The sequence below is a fragment of the Cariama cristata genome, unplaced genomic scaffold (assembly GCF_000690535.1).
Source record: "Cariama cristata isolate BGI_N322 unplaced genomic scaffold, ASM69053v1 scaffold10079, whole genome shotgun sequence".
In the NCBI taxonomy this organism is placed as follows: domain Eukaryota; kingdom Metazoa; phylum Chordata; class Aves; order Cariamiformes; family Cariamidae; genus Cariama; species Cariama cristata.
In genome coordinates, this window is record NW_009637434.1 from 15,094 (window position 1) to 32,918 (window position 17,825).

Here is a 17,825-nt window from a genome sequence, read left to right on the forward strand (position 1 = left end):
CAAATCACCAACAATCTTCCCAGTTATCATTTATACATTTACAATTTTAGCAGTTTCATCTCCAACACATCATTCGCAATGCAATTGCAGTTTACTATTATTAAATAACGTTGCTGCTACATTATGACTTACAGAACATACTTAAAGCTATTCACAGCTCCCAATTTAAGCCCTCAGTGCTAACCTATGCTCAGTGCCATCACATATGGTACTTACTTATGATGAAGTGATACACCAGCATCCAAAGATGGGTGTTGGTGTTAATAAGGGATCTTGAGCCACCCAAAATTGTGCATGAAAAGCTACACACTGGCAGGCGCAGACCACCCCGCAAACTCTTGCGATGAGTCAGATCTATATTTTTCATAAAGTGAAAGCAGCTTATAGGAGAAGGGGAAAAGTAACAACTACATTCAATTTTGAGTAACAGAGAGACTACTGTTGAAAATGTGTCTGTGTACAGCAATTAGGTGAGCATGATGATGAAATCATAATTAACGACTCTAGGGATGTGAGAATATCAAGTAAGGAGAATGCTGAACTCTACTATTTAAAAATTGAGACAATTATTAGGCAAGGTCCTACAGTATGGAATTCTAGAAGGAAGAAGGGAAAAAGGAATCCAAGAAAGGTAGTGTCTAGAAGACAACATTAAATGACACAATGACAAACCACCATGATGTGGAAGAATGATAGGAAACATAGTAAGGTCCTGATATGGCTTCATCAAGAGTTCTGTAATGTCTTTAATGATCTGAAAACCAAAAAGCAATAGGAAATATGGAAACAGATACACACTAACATGAAGCAAAAACAAACAGCACAAGCATGCATGAACACAAATCTAAGGCTAACATACAAAAACGACTTTTAATTAAAAAAGGACATAGACACCAATATGTAAAAAGGTTTTATAAACACATAGCAAGTAACAGAGAAAGAGAAGAGAATGCACATCTATTATTCAAAGAAGATGACAAGCTAATGATAGAGAGGGCCGAAACGTTCACTACTAACATAACTACTTTACTGCAACTTCCATATATGCAAAAGATTGCCAAGACCAAATGATACAGTCAAGGTTAAAGAGTAGAAGGTAAAAAAAGACAGGATCTGAATGGGGAAAGATCAAAAGCGTATTCTGCTAATTCAGTTTATTTCAGTCAAATAGATGCAGTAAGTGTTATTTTATGAGGTCTTCAGTGTGCGGTACCAGTACAACCCCCTCCCCTTGCCAAAGGGCTTTGCTAACAATGCCTATTAAGATGAGAACATGGGGCTAAGTAGGGCGCAGGTGCATGCCTGCATAATACACACAACTATCTGAGGACACTTGCCCAAAATAAACCACCTTAAAGAAGAAAGCAACATTGACTAGATTGAACAGTAACCAAAGAATTTCGAAGAGACTTTCAAGACAAAGAATCTGTCAGCCTAGAAAGTACAAAAGCATTAGGAAAATTTGTAACAAGTCAAGGAGATATCTTGGAGCAAAATACTAGTCATCAAAACCCGGTTTGACGCTGCCAGAAGTCACCGCACCAGCACCACGACCTCTGTCTTGGTCAAGATGGAGCACCCTCCCTGTTGGACACCAAGTAGGCTGCACCCAGCTAGGGGACTGTCAGCACAGTACGCAACAGACAGGGAGCAATACCTCATCCCTGTCAGCTGCGTGCACGCAAACTCAGGGCATGCCTTCCTGACTGGTGTGTGAGTTGGTGGGTTCACAGAGCTGGAGCACCCACATCTCCCACAGGCAGTGCGTACAAGCTGGGGGCCCACACTTCCAGAAGGAGTTGTGGGTTTGTATCCCACATGTCCTTGGGAGCAGAGGCACAGTTTGCATAGCACTGTGTGTGTATGTGTGTGCTTTTTAAACTCCTTGGGATTAGTTACAGAAGAATGTTTAGAAACATTTATTAAATCAGAACACTAAACACATACAAAATGTTATCTGTTCTAGTACTGATATTAATTCTGAATGTATATTTCACTGACTGGTGGTTAATTATGTCTCATTAATATACTGATAAATGGCTTTAATCTTTATTTGATTTAAACTATTTTAGGCAAAATTTCCCCTGCAAAACATTCAGGAGCTAACAAAACTAATTAAATCAACTAACCAAATTTCAGCTATATCAATGCAAGTCAGACAAGATATATACTAGAAAAAAAATCATCAAGCTTCAATTTCAAAGAGTAAAAAGTAAGCTTAAACTCCTCCATGGATCTGTTAATAACAAATCATGTTGAAATGCTTCACTTGACATTCCTAAGAGCAAACCAAGGAACTAGGGTCATCACAACAGGCTGAGAAAATCTATTCAAATACAGGTGGTTCAGGTTATCTTATAATTAACTTGCTCTGGAAGTGGGAAGATGCATCAACTATTCAGCAAGGTACTGCTTTTGGTCTGGTTCTATACTTTCATTGCTAGCTTGGGTGGTAGACTGAAGTGTATTTTTTCCACCTTGTCTTCCCTTCCTTTTTTGGGGGTGTGAGGTGGGATGGACGAGATGGGTATTGTTTTCTTAGCAGATAGAGCAGTAGAATACAAAATTATCTTGACAGACTTGAATGATGTTCTGATATCAATAAGATGAAGGAAGGCCAAAATATAAAACATCTAATAAGAAAAGTGGAAGATACAAAACAGTACCCATTCCTGTGACATCACTGAAAAAGTGAGGCTGAGTATGAATATGAATCAACAGGATGAAACACTGAGCATCAGCTGAGTATGAATCAACAGTAGATTGCTGCTGCAAAAGAGAGAGATGTAATACTGTGATGTATTAGCAAGACTGTTATCTAAAGAAAATAAAGGTAATTAATCTACTCAAATCATTCAACTCTGCCTTTAACAAGTCAGGGGAGACCTGGGAGGTCTTAGCAGAAGTACTACATCTACTGTAAGAAGACAGGAACTTTGGAAAGATGCCAGAAGCGAGCAACAAGAACCACAGAGGTCCTGCAAACATGATCAAAGACAAATAGAATTAGATGGTTTTTTTGGAAACAAGAATGAACAGGCTGAGGGGGAACATAACAGCTTCCCCAGTCAGGAAATAATATCATGATATATATTATTGATATATGCTACTATCTATTTTAACTTGCATGCTTGTAACAATAATACCTTTGAACTGCTGTATTTTGTGATCTACAGTAAACGTTTATTAAACTTCTTTATGATCTGTAGATCTGTTAACTGTGGTTTACAACTGTGTTTTCACACACAATCAGGGTTTAAGCCCTATAATCCTGATGGTTGGGTTTCTCTTTAGAGAGTATCAGAAAAGAAGAGAACAAATGCTGATTTCACATGAGATAAACAGCTAAGATTTTAGGTACTTTATAAACTGTAAACAAGTGAGGTGTTGAAAGTGGATGTTTAAAGTAATACATGAGCTTGTCCTCTATGCAAACTGCTGTAGCATTGCAACTAACCAAATGGTTGGTAATATAATACATATTCTGTATCACTATTTATGGTCCTCATACATAATCATTAAAACAATCTTTCACTTGCAACAAAACTAAGAAAACATCCACCTTTCTCCCTTTCACTCTGGCAGAATCAATATGGATTTGGACTATCCTCAAAGATTCTTCTACAATTGTTCTTAAAAATATTTATTAAAGTACACGCTTTAATTTTTCTTCACATTTTCTTTTAATGTGACCTGGAGTAACTGATTTGCATTTTTTTTCCTTTCAATTCTTAACGGAAATGTTACTCTTCTCCAATAAAAGGAGTTCTCATTTAGATTCATTCCATTTAGGAGATTGGAAAGTTTGTTGAAACACAATGTTTTCCCATTAAGTTTTAATATTGAAACTTCTGTTCTCTAACTAAATTAAAATGCATTTTAAAATAGCTAAATAGCTTATTTGCTTTATTAAAGGATACATTTCAATACCTGCAAGCATGCAATTCTTCCTTGCTGACTGTCATAGCAATAGATTCTATTGCCTATTTGAGCCAACAAGAATAATCACATAAAATTCAATCTCTGTTTTTAATTGGGTCAGAAGAATATTTAGGGAAGAAATTCTGGAAGAAAGAGAATATACGATGAAGAAATTTGATGGAAGAAACATCCTGTTGCCAGCCATCCTAGAATAAGAGATAAAGTCCTTTGAGACAGGGGGCTCAGTTAAACCTGCACTTATTGATAAAAGATCAACTAAACAGAAACTGGGAGAAGAGAAACAACACCTGCACACTACACAAGAACACATTTTAACTTTCTAGTTACCACAAAGTGGTAGTAAATGCAGAATGATGTCGTTCAGTGGGCACTATATGTATTTCCCAGACAAGGAAAAAAGCGCATCTGAGGGATATTAATTTGCAATTTTTGTTGATAGCACATTGTAGGGTTTGATATTTGCCATGCACTCATGAAAGATGTGCAGAAAGTTCTCCCACAGAATGTATGGAAGTTCCTGTATGACTGTGTGGCTAAAAATAATGCAGAGCTTCCACAGGCTAAGATGTAAATTTTGCCTGCTGCTCTCAGCATCACGCGCGCTTTGAATGCTAACAGAAAAAAGAAGAAAAGAGACACTTCCACAGATTAATAGTTTTGGGTTCCCTATGTCAGTGAAAAAACCCAAAAAACAACAAACCCCCCCAACCAAAAAAAAAAAAAACCACAACAAAAAAACCCCAACCCCCAAAAAACCAAAACCACAAACCAACTAGTTTCTATCATAACCTGATAGCTTACACTGAGAGAGAAGTCCTAAATTCAGAGGCTTTAATTCAAGTATTAAGAGAAGAATGTCCCATGCAGTTGCTAAACAACTGATGTTTTGTGAGGTTTAGCTTTAAATGGTAAATTATCTTCAAAGAAATATTTATCTAAGAAACTTCAGTGGAGAAAAGCTTTCCTTTAAGAAATAAATACCTTTTAAGCCAAAGAGCTGTTTGGATATTCCAGTTATCAAGGAACATCTTGAAACTTGTGGAAAACTGGAAAGTAAAAACAAACTAATTATTTTCTAACACTTTATAATTATAGAAATGTTTCAAAGTTCTGACATATAAATTATAAAAACCCCGCGACTTTGTGATGAGTTGAATAAGGTATTCAGTCAGCTACTTATAACCATGAAATATTTTGGAAGTCAACTGACAAGTAGAACATATTCAAAACAGACTCTATTTTCCATCCTTTCCTACGGGATATCACGGATTGTTTCTGACTTCGAACATATTCACTATCTCGAGGAACAAAATGCGTAGGAAAAGTTACTGAAATTACAAGCAACTACCTACATGGGCACGTATTTTATTTGAAAGAGCCAGAAACAAACCTCTATTTGCTGGATTCTCAGATTCGATATTAGATCCCAATGTGTACCTCCATTTTTATCATAGCCTCTAAAACCAAACCCTGCTGCATTATTAATTGCATCTGCTGCAATGAAACAAAAAGAAACAAATTAATTATAAACTGCCTGTATTACAAATTGTGCATCGCACAACATGTAGTTTGTTCAAAATATTTATCATATTTTAAGGGCTACATGTTTATTTTTTTAAAATGCTGAGGATCACTGTATTTGACACCTCAACAAACAGAAAATAATTCAAGCAACACAACAGCTTTCAATTCAAAAACTTGTATAAAAGCAAGAGAATGAAAGGTAGCACTATCTACTTCACAGTACAGATGTCCCCTCTCTCTCACACCACCTACTTAGGCTTGCCTGAGCAATTTGACAGAAAAACAAACTCAAGGAGATGCATCAAGACTATGAAACAGTGGCTGGTTGTAATGATTTGAGATAGCAGCTCAACACTCAGATGCACGTCTTTGGTCTTCATTATGCAGCAACAGTGATGTTTAAAGCATAAAAATCGCACGACTCGCTTCAAGCAGGTGCACATTCACAGCACCGCACACAGAACACTGCCAACCTAATAGAAGAAAACAGTAATTTACTGAGAAATGCAGAGTTTGTCAGACTTCCACTAATGGCACAAGGCTGCGGCTAACAACACTTCTGAAGGAGAAGTGTTTGCAGTGCATGTCAAAGGTCAAATAGCTCAAAGCAAACAATATTTTTCCCTAGGAGAAAAAGCTGCTACTGCCATCTGGACTATGCAGGAAAATGCAAGGGATCTCAGTCTGAATACCGCCTGTCCCTTTCAGTCACCACCTTTGCCTCTGCTTGGTCAGCTCAGACACCAGAATTCCTTCAGCTGTACTTCGCAAATTACCATGGCCATGTACAAGGAAAAGGTTTTTTTTCCAAATGTTGCCTCTGTTGAGCCAGGCGCTTGGTTGCATGCACCCAACCATGGACACACCTCCACGAGGCACGAACCCAAGCATGTACCCACTTAGGTGGGTAAATAAGTGCCCATGGGGAGAAGAATGCCAGCCCCTCTCCCAGTTCAGAGGGGTCCTGAGGAACTGGAAGCGAGGTAGGTAAAAGGCTGTGCAGAAGCAATACAGATCTAGTCCTCTAGTTACAGAGCATGAGTCCTCTCTGTTAGATCAGAATTCATCTAAAGGGCTGTCATTAGATTGTCACCTTTTAAATTTCAACTAGCAGAGCAAGCGAAATTCCTCAGTTTGTACTACCATATTAAAAAGAATTTACTTTATACAATAGTGACAGGTAAGAGAAATTAGTATCTTTTGCATTTTCCTTTCTTCTCAACAACTTTTTCAAGGTATTAAAATCCAATGTATTTGGGAAGTAAAAGAAACAGCTGACTCAAACACTCAAACAATCCCTTTCCTGAAGTTCAGTTTCTCCGGTTATCTACCAGTCTGGAAGAGGTCTTTGTGACATTTGATTTAATACAGGGTAATTTATAATATTTCTATTTCCTCACCAAAAACAACTTTAAAAAACATCTTTGAAAGCAACAACATTTGCTGCTATACATCTGATATCACTGATGTCGACTTCAAACATTAGACAATGGTTTTATGCTCAATTAGAAACAGCTGAAGACATGAACTCCATAATTTCTTGCTAGCTAGAGTACAAAGACTACAGCTAGAGTAAGTACTCATTTTATTAACTAGCATTTTAGTAAGTATTCATTTTAAGTAATTCATTTTATTAACAGATTTATTTTTTTTCCTTACGTATAGAGAATAGTAACGTACAACTCAAAAGCATAACATCCAATAAAATTGTTAAGGACCCCCTCACATTCTACTCATACCATCAGAAGCTTACATGAGGTAAAGTGGAAGTAAGATTAAAAAAAGGTATTTAGCAGGCTAAAAGGACAGAGTCATTTTTCTCTGAGAGTTTATTTTCTCCAGTATTTTACCAAAGGAATGCTAGCTCTACACTGCTAGCAAGTGCATAAGGAGAAATCCATTTGAAGTATTACAGGGGAAAAAAACCAACGAAGATTATTCATTTTTCAGATGACTCCTCTTTTCAGACAATGATACTGGTGCATAAGAGCACAATATTTGAAATTATTTCATTCCACAACAGGCCCCAGAATTACTATACCCAGACAAGCTGAAAGCACTTCATTCATTGACCAGGAATGAAACCAGCAGCTGTAAATGAGTCATGCTGCTCTGCTACACTAAAGCTTTCTTTATTGCATTGTTTCCCACAGATTTTCTCTCAAAAGAATTATGAAACAAATATGTAAAACTGAAGAGGAGGAGGAAGCTGATAAAATCTGTTTTGTGAGCTGCTTCCAAGATGTCAGCTTACAGAAATACAGGTTTTTGCTGTTGTATGTGTTGTTTTTTCAAATAAGGTGAAGTGAATAGCAAAACATTCTTTAAAATATATCATATATTCAGTGCCTCAAATCAGTGACTATGAGTGTTATCCTGTCGGTCATTAGAACTTTTAGTAAACAAAGACTAAAAGTGGAGTGTCACCCATCAGATTCTGAAAATACTACTGCAAATGTCATCTACTGTTAACAACAGTATGATACAGCTGAATTTCAATATGTTAATTTTTCCTTCATGCTTGAATAACATCAAGAAAATTACTAATAACTAACCACAGAAAGAGGCTTAGAATAACTTTTCAGATATGCCAAAATCAAGGTATCAAAAAAAAAAATATCACGGATTGTACATTGGACTAGATTTACTACAATTTTTAAAAACCAAAAGAAGTAATTGCTCATTAAACCACTGTCAACTCTCAAAAAAACCTTATGTTTCACTCATGTTTGTTCAGGAGACCATGATCTCATTTGCAACACTGTCACAACACTGTGCTTAGATTTATGGTAAGTTTTGCTCCTCAAAAAGAGAGACACCATTCAACGTACTTTGACAATACCTCATAAATGTAATAATCTTTTCTTAAGGCCTCAAGAGGGCACTGTCACTTTTTAATACAGTTAGCATGCAGCATCTGAAATGAAACTCAATACATGAACTTTCTTTTATTTTTTTTTATATATATACTTACCTAAAGTCCATGCAAAATAATACTTGGGTCTGGCAGCCATAAGAGACACGTATAGGTAGAAAAACCTTACAGGCCATGATGCTGTAGCTCTGAAGTTATCATCAATGTTGTATTCCACGGGCAAAGTTTTTGTAATAGTCATGTGGAAGAGTAAGGACAGTCCACAGATTAATAGTTTCTGTGCCACGGCTATCTGAAATGTTTAAGATGGGAGACTTTGTAAGCTTCATTTTTTGTTAATCTTCTACAAACAAAGGCAAGTTATAAACTTCCTTCCCAAAACAGATGTATATACACACGTCAATTTTTCAGTAACATATACTATAAACTTTAAAATAGTTCATAACATTTTATACAGGTTGAAGGAATATTGATATCTTGATTAAGTTGTGAGCATCACTTCTTCTCGCAAACACAGCAAATCCAATCTGATATAGGGAGGCTCTAAAAACCCTTTCAATAATGGGAACACCTTTTGCAACTCCATTTTTTTTTTTTCCTTATTTCATTGTCAAATTACTGAAGCAAGTAAATTGTTAGGACATCATAACACAAAGCATATAATCTAGGACAAGATGAGTACTATTATTGCAGAGATTCCAAAAACAGTGGCAAAGCTTCAGTTTATTTTTGATAATCTTTGGCATAACGCAGGTATTCAATTGCTGCCCAACTCAATATATCAATTATCTCTGTTAGATTATTACAATATCTAAATTCTAAACCAACTGAAATACTGACATAATTTATGAATTTTCAGTCAAAACACCTCAGTTCTATACAGACCTGTTTTCTCAACTAGAGTGATCAAGCTATAAGGGGTCAAATATTCTCACAGACATGTAAAAATACATTGTTCAGGTAGGCCCTGCGACTCAGATTTTCTCAAAATTCAGTTTTGCTATAATCACCACACTAAAGAGTATGTATTTTTAGGAAAAAATTTCTAAGGTTCTATTATAAAACACAAAGAGCAATAATGCATGTCATTGACTGCTTCAAGTCGCTAGTCTGATCCACACCCCAAGGGCAGATACCACTTTCTGTACAAGTTCCTAAAGTAACACCCTAACCATGCACCTGCAAAAGAGAAGTTTGAGAGCCATTTCATTTAAATGTAATCTTCGAGTTTTGAGTGTAAGTACTCCCAATATTTAAACATTACAGTTTTAATTTACATTACAATCCTACAGACACTAAACTTGGCAAGAAAACAATCAATCTAGCTATTTTTCTTTGAAGCATCAGAACAAAGATAACCAGAATCCTTTTTCTGTCCATCCTGCTCCCAGTATACCTGCCCAAACTTTTAAAGATAACGTCCTGCTTCCATTAGAGTGCAGCTTCACATATCTAGTTCCAAAATAAAAGAGCAATTCCATTCATTATATAGAATGGAGCATTAAGTGCCCAACTGAAAACACAGATTTCTGCAAGACACACAGTATCAAAGATTCATCCAGTCACGCAGATCTAAGAAGTGGTATAACCTGATAAAAAAAAAATAGACTTAGAAAAGCTGTAAAACTGTGAGGGTAACTTTGGATATTGCATATATTTCATGTGGCTCATCTCAGAAGGTATTTCAGAGAGGATCAGAAAACCCAGCTAATTAAACAAACCAGCTGGATAATTCAGGAGGCAACTACCTATTAACAGCTAAAGCTGGTGGTTAATTATTTGTTTCTACTTGCTTTCTAATAAACTTCATTTTAATATTTTACTCTCTTACAAGAGTTCAAAGTAGAGGGTATTAACTTTCTAAAAGTGTTTCTTTGTTTTTCTAGCAACTATTAATCCATCTCTCTCTTTGCCAGAGCAGAGGGAAAGTTCAGTCAGCTTAACTTCTTCAGGAATTTAAATAGAAATTAATGTTCATAAAATCAGTTATTATTAACACTAATTAGTATTTAATTTTGTTTTGCAATATCTGATACATGCAAAAGTTAGATATTTGTAAATACCAAAAGGCATCACCTCAAAGTTCTGAAGACAGTTGCAAGGATTTAACTCCAAAGTCTAAGCCATAATTAAAAGTCATGTTCAATTTAGCATGAGAAACATTATTTATAGGCTGGTAACATTAACATGCAACTTAAAAAAATAAGCATAAACATATAAAATAGGTTTTTTCCACCTGAAGATCTCCACAAAGTCTCAAAATATGTTTTGGCAACTTACAAGTAATGTAATCTTTGCTTAAAGGCCTGCTTTTTGTCACTGCCACTATTTACCAGTTTTTCTATCAGTAAATAGAAATCATTAATCTCCCTGTTCAACACAAAATACGCTTAGTGGCTCTTTGAAGGTTTTTAACTAAACTGTGGAGGTGAAAGCCCTTCTTTTAAGGTAAAGCATCAGAGTTTCAAAAAAATTTATCTTAAGAAAAAAGAATACAGGGCTCTGCCATAAATTGTACTTTTAAAAATTAAACTCTGCAGTTTTCAGTTTGTAGTTGTAGAAAAAAATACTGTAGGCGGAAGGTGTTTCTATTTATTTATTCGGTATTTAAATGATGTATTTCCACAATTTTTTTTAGCGGTTACATTTAGGTGGAGGGACAAGCACAACTAAATCCAGAAAAAGCATGAGGTTGGTTATTTTATTTTTTTTAAAAAATTACACTACTTCACTCAATAATTACAAATCCCAGAACCCCAATCAAGCACGCTGATACCACTTACAGGGATCAGTATCAGGCATACTAGCATCCTTAGCAAACAGTGATGGAGATAATCTCCTGCCTCTACAAGGACTGGGAGCTGCAGTTTCAGAACTGGTTGAAGCAGAGTTTCTGAAGGCCAACCCAAACACGGGCTGCAATGCAAAGCACCAGTCCTGCCCTGTCCATATCTGCAAGGCTTTGCTCTTCTTCCTTCTAGCGAGTCAGATTAAAGAAACAAATCGGTTGGAAAACTACAATTTTGGCATTTTGGAGTTCAGGGTTTTTTGGGGTGTGTGTTGTGGTGTTTGGGGGGTTGGGGGTTTTTTGTTTGGGTTTTTTTGTTGTTTTTTATGACAAGTTAATTTTAGGCTGGATCAAATGATCTGAATCAGACCACAACACAGTGGTGGTTAGCACTGCTAGGATAAACAAAGGACCCAGGACCTACCATATTCAGCAAGAGTTTCTACTTTGGTTGGCCTAAACAGATTATTAAACTACAGCCTGAGGCTTGTTTAGAACACCCAAGTTTTGAACACATTTACACAGAAATAAAAGCCCTCACCTGACACCAAAATAATCTATAGTTCAATTACCTATAGAAAAGCATTTGGTAAAACATTAATTCACTTCCTATTGCTTAATTAACTAGGTTATTGATAGAAGCTTCTTTGCCAAGGCATAAATGCGTAATCACATTCACAGGAAGGTTGGTCAGTTTTTACAAGGATGAAATAACTAATTTAAAAGTTTGAAGTTTAATTGCATTCATTCTTTCAAGTTTTCAACATATCAAAAATAACTGTGAAGGAATTAAAAAGACTATAAGCTACAGGATAACTTTGATCTCATATGGAGTAGAAGACACGTTTTTGTTTTATGACAAAAAGGTAGAAAGGTCTGGCTCATTTAGTTTTGATGAACAAAAACTGGGCATACCTGTATAAAAATACCAAATATGGTCAACATCGGGAAGGGAAAAAGGTACTTAAACTAAAAGACAGTACCAGGACAAAACCAAAGGTACATAAATTAGATGGGAATATAATTAGGTTGAAAGCTAGCTACCTAATCAGAGAATGGAGTTCAGGAACAGCTTTCTAATTGAAGCAATAAAGGTAAAACACTCACTGAGCTCAGGAATTTTATAAATATATTACTGTATAAACATGTATAATGGATAAAAATATATACAAAAAAGGTAGAAAAGGATCTTCAAAACTTTTATTTGAATGAACTTGTTCTTGGTTGATAAAGAATCAATAAGGACTCAATATAACATTGAACTATATTAAAGTGTATTATTTTGAGGAGGTTAGCACCTCAGCTAAAAATCATAGGTAATTAAGCAAGAACTTTATAACCTGTAGGAAGAATCTCCATAATAAGCAAGAAAGCAGATATCTGCTGACAGGAATCTTGTATTTTAAGGGTAGCCATAATAAAAAGAAACTTACAAAGACAGATATTAATTTCTGAGAGTTGACACCACTTTGAGCACCAACAATTGATAGCTTGCAAAAAGGCACAACAGGAGGGATATAAGAAATAAGGTTTAATATGTTGACTTGATTCATTTCACATGCAATGAACACAGCAAAAATACTAAACCAAGTTAACATCATGCAGTCAACACACAGTATCGAGGAGGAGGCTGGCACGAACTACTTTGGTTATGTAATTATATTTAACAAGAAATGAAACTTACTGGATCTCAGCTGAAGGATTTGTTTTTCTTTCATTTACTACATTAACATTTGCTGATCCCCATTACATTTCATTTTTTTTTGAGTTGCCTAACAATTTATTCTTCTTGAAATAATAACATGAGAATCAAGGAACAAATTTAAAGTATTAATATGAAATTAATGGTATTTAAACATTCTTCTAGAACAAGACAATGAATATTTTAATTGATGCAGCAAATGCAGTAAGATTATATCTCCAAAAGCACACAATACTCGCTGGTGTTATAAAATGCAGCCAGATTTCTCTAACACCAGTTGGGAGATAAGTATCAACAGCATAGACAGCTTCTCTTTATTTTAATGTCAAAAGCTAATGCAGCATAAATCGCAAGTTTCAAGCATCTTAAGAGCAATTCATTTTTAGGAAAACCACTCACCTGAAAGAAGAATCCATCATAGGTTTACATTTATTTCTATTGACTTTGTTCAGATTACTAGCAAGATTATGTGGTAAAAAGCTAGGAAGTCCTACCAGGCAATCAGTAGATGCCTGTCCAGAAGTAGTGATACTGGCAGATTTGGTTACTTCCATCTATTTACAATAATTTTACTACACAATATTTTTCTGCAGAAATAGGATTTTAGCACCTAAGATGTGATGCCTTTACTGAGCCAGAACAATGTTTACAAACAAAAGAAGCGTCCGCACCTTTGCCAGTGTAAGGCAGTGCAGACTACAGACTATATGAGGCACCAGTCCATGCAAGGAATTCTCCTGTATATTTTGCCCTTCCTAACTACTTGCTCCACAGCACACTTCTATGAGCTTATGCGCTTTGTCAACATGTGGAGCGGTTTAAAGCGTTATCATCCTCCAGCCACTAGTTTACATTCCTGTGGTGCAAGTTACTACAACCACACTAGAGGGTAGAATGGAATGTGCGGAGTCCTCATCCACATTCCAAGGACTGAAGTGGCTGGAGATGACACAACCGATTGGGAAGCACTCCCTGTTAGCCCCGCTGTACGGATGGTAACCTCTAGATAGTAGGACAAGACAAGCAGCTACATGTGGGAATGCCTTCATCTGCTCCAGCAACTGTTGGTGATCCACAAGATAAGCAGAAAATAGGTAACTAGCACTGGAATTAGCAAAAGCCATTTATGTGAAACATTCCAGTGGACTTCACGATAATTCTGCTTTTTATGTGTGATAATTATTATCTTAAACACACACAAATTTAAAAGTCTGATACACTCCTATTTAAGAGAACGTGAAAAGAGTGAAAAGACAATATTCAGTACCCTAAGCATTAAACAAATTGGATTAAATTTAAAAAGTAACAAGCTTTGGGAGCTTTTCATTTTAATTCAGATCATACAGTATCTGTTGTAAGGTATGATCAACAGGACTTTCTTCTGTATGTATTTTGTCTCCTTTCCAATAACAGAATAAATCAAAAAGAACTATGTTGTATGGATTATGAGCCATAGTGTTAGGGCTAGTACATCTTTTACTACACCTTCAGATCAAAATCCATCTTTAATACCTCTCTATATGAATGAAAGTAAGAAAAATGAAACTATTTCTATGAGTGATTTTTAACTTGTGACGTATGAATGTTTTCTACTTGCAGCAAGAAGACATTAAAAACCAGTAGAATTTGAGAACGTTCATGTAACCTTGCTGGAACTTAAGTCTCATCAGCTTCTGAATGACAAAATGTGCACTTTGTCCTTACCAGGACTTTTTTTTATGCACAGCATATGCTTTGAAGGAAACACACATGAACTGTTTTAATGTAAAGACGGCTTTTTACCATATAAGCTTGTTAGGAAGCTCCAATTTAATCTGATTTTATCCACAAGATCCAGACTGAAAACCATGGAGAAAACCTGCCTTAAAAAAATAAGTATTCAGCTTTTTGAACAGGGAACTATACTGTTGATGAGTGAACTCCAGATAGAGCTCAGAAGTTATGCCTGTAAATGAACAGTGCAAACCAAGCTTTTCATGCAATGATTACATATGCATCAGCACTGCAAGAGTCATACATCTTACATTGGGAGAAGGATCCGTTTGTTCATACTTTGTATCTTCCTTCCCATTTGCTTCAGACTGTTGCAGTTGGTATGATCTGCCTTCAATGAAAGTAATATAGTCTTTGTAAGAGCATAACGGGCCTGCCAGGATACCCATGAAATTACAGTTGTAACTTAAATACTCCAGTAGACTTGGCATGCGTCTGCAATTCAAAGACAAGCAACTTGTGAGATGGAATGTGTAGTTCTGCTGAATTTCCACAGTAGGAAAAGTCATACCCCATGTTATTGCTGACTCTAACTGCAGTAAAAACCACATGTAGAAAAGCAGTTTGTGTGTCTTTTGTAACCACAGCTTAAAACATTCTACACACAGTATTTCTTTCCAATCTGTACTGAGCATTTTCAGACAGATGTCCTGAACTTTGGTGATGCTCTCCTTGCCCAGCAGGTGTTTGACTGAAGCTGAGCCTGGGAAAGGAGAAGGGCAGGTTTTTCCCTAACTGTTCCTTCAATTGTTTTGGTTTTTTTTTTCCTCAATAACTGAATCAGTAAACAAAGGTTTGTGTTAACTGGCAATAATTTCAATTAAGGAGAATGCCTCAAGTCAAGATTGTTTTGCCCAGGACAACACACTATTTTCAAGCCTCCTGAATAAAGAAAGGAGAAAAGGTAAGTTATATACTGAAAAACAGAATTAAACAAGCATGTTCCTTCACCAGCTACTTTATATGAGTACTAAACATTAACAAGTATTCTGTCTGATATGGCATCACTTTGCATAGACTGCATAGAAGTTAGAATGTTTTTCTTAAGTACGTATAAAACCTACTTCTAGTGATACTTTCCAGAAGAATAGATGTACAAACTAAGCTACAAATACAAAAAGCATGGATCTGTTTTACATGAGTTTGTAAATTCTCTGTCTTGAATGTGAACTGTAGCAATTTCACAGAGCATTAATAAAGCACACAAAACACCAGCTTCTCTGCAGCCCCAAAACCAGACTCAGAGATTTCAGACAACCTACCTTACAGCCAAGCACCTCTGTGATGGAGTCAAATCTTCATTTTTCCGGAACATACCTAGGGAATAGGACAGGAAAAATGAAAAATAAAGAAAAGCTAAACCCCCACACATTAATTAGCAGTTTCTTTACTCAGTAGAGCAAGCCTCATGCTGCTATGTAATTTCTTAATTCCTCAAGTAACTTCAGAGGTATTATGTCACATAACACTTTTGCTGGATTTGGATCAAACAATTCTTACTGTTGACAAAATTACCAACTCTCAAATCCCCAGTTATATTCAACAGTGCCTAAATCTGAAATCAGATGGATTTCAGGAAAGCATTAAGAAGGCTTGTAGCAAGTGTTGACAAATACAATTCCCCTGCATTGGTTAAGATTTCAAAGTCTGCAGGTTTTAAAACCCTTTATTCCGAATCCTGGAAATTGGACAAGCCCCAAACCCCTTTCAACATTGCAATAATCCAGGGACACTACACTAGTCATTGCACTTTTAATGTATAGTATGAACACAGTCCAAGATAGATTTAAGCAATTCAAAACTTAAGGCAGATCTCAAGAGCACCTTCATGGTGCAAGTAGAGTATAAACAAGGTCCAGTGAAGCAGACACAACAGTAAAGGGTGCTCGAGTCATCTTCATGAGCACCAAGGAGAAGCCCTAACCCCTGCTAGCAGAAGGGGGCAGGCCAAGCCTAAGGTCAGCAGCAAGACTGAATTTACCTTCTTGCCATATGCGGCACCTTCTCAAATGGCGGTGGCCTACCTCTGAAAAATAGGCTCGAAATTTGTACTCCCATAAAAGAGAAAAAGTAAAAAATATTGCCTTGAACACTTTAAATTATTATAAAATACACTAATTCAGGGGCACAGAAGCTGCAGAGCTCCTTCCTTCAGACAGCCCTGGTTTATACCGGCCAGCACCGCTTGCCAAAATGACTGCTTCAACTCTTTCTGCAGCCTCTCCACTGGTTCACACATCAGCACATACAACCATTCCCTGCTATTCACATTTGCAAGTTTTCTTTGCCATCTCAAGCACTAAAAATTTTATTTTTATGAGTAGAGCTTCCTAAAGGAAATGAAGTTTATGGAATCCCACTTCAATTATCTTCCTCCCTAGCAGGGTCTAAAGCCAACAGCCAATTTCTAGCCAAGTCTGATGAAAGAGTAGAGCTAATTTAGATATGAAATCCCAACGTGGTTTATGAAAACAGGTGATTCTATACAAGATTATCCTCCACTCACAGAAAGGTTGCCTTCAACCCCACCCCTTGATGCCAGTAGATCCACAGAGGGGAGCACTTCTATTGGGCCAAGCATAAAAAAGTTTTCACTAGAGCCAATTTTTTTTTTTAGATATCAAAATCAATCAGGTTTAAGACAAAAGAAGATTGAGGGGCGGGGTGGGGTGGGAGTCAAACCTTGTTTAATTCTATGACTCATGGAAATACTTGTTATCTAAACAGAAGGTAACTGTTGTCTTCATGTGACTCCAGGAACTGTGACCTATACACACTTACGACTTTAAAGCTGCACTTTTAGTCTTCCTCAAAGCTGAGGATAGAGAGGGCTTAGTAACTTGCCATCTCCTCTTTTCCAGTATGACCTGGAAAAGTACCTTCCTTGGTCCTGATCCTTCAGTGGAAAGTCAACCCCATTTGTACCCACTCAAGGCAAGAAACTGAAGGCCAAAGCATCACCCCTAACTTCAGGCAGGCACTTTCTCTTCCCCATCATTATGTTTTCACATCTTCTCCTTGGTGCTATGGCAAAGATTTCTATGCTGATAACTGTATTGAATAAAAAAATGTGGGAGATGCATTTTGAAAGCTCCTTTAAGGCCATCAGATTACAGTTTTTCAGGTAGTGAATCTTTGAATTTAACACAAACGTAAACAGAAATTTAACTCCAAGACTCCTATAGATAGATGTAGATCACACGATATGACTAGTGTAGGGA

The 17,825-nt window shown here is 36.4% G+C and overlaps 1 protein-coding gene across 1 annotated transcript in view; it reads right to left on the reverse strand.

Annotated features, from left to right (window-relative positions):
- Positions 1-17,825, reverse strand: part of MBOAT2 (membrane bound O-acyltransferase domain containing 2) — a gene marked incomplete at its 5' end in the record, with an annotated part of 34,287 nt that overhangs the window by 3,993 nt on the left and 12,469 nt on the right. The window contains 5 exons of the mRNA XM_009708325.1: positions 4,924-4,988; positions 5,333-5,436; positions 8,441-8,633; positions 14,856-15,039; positions 15,867-15,921. Coding sequence (XP_009706627.1) covers positions 4,924-4,988; positions 5,333-5,436; positions 8,441-8,633; positions 14,856-15,039; positions 15,867-15,921 — 601 coding nt within the window. The remainder of the gene's footprint in view (positions 1-4,923; positions 4,989-5,332; positions 5,437-8,440; positions 8,634-14,855; positions 15,040-15,866; positions 15,922-17,825) is intronic.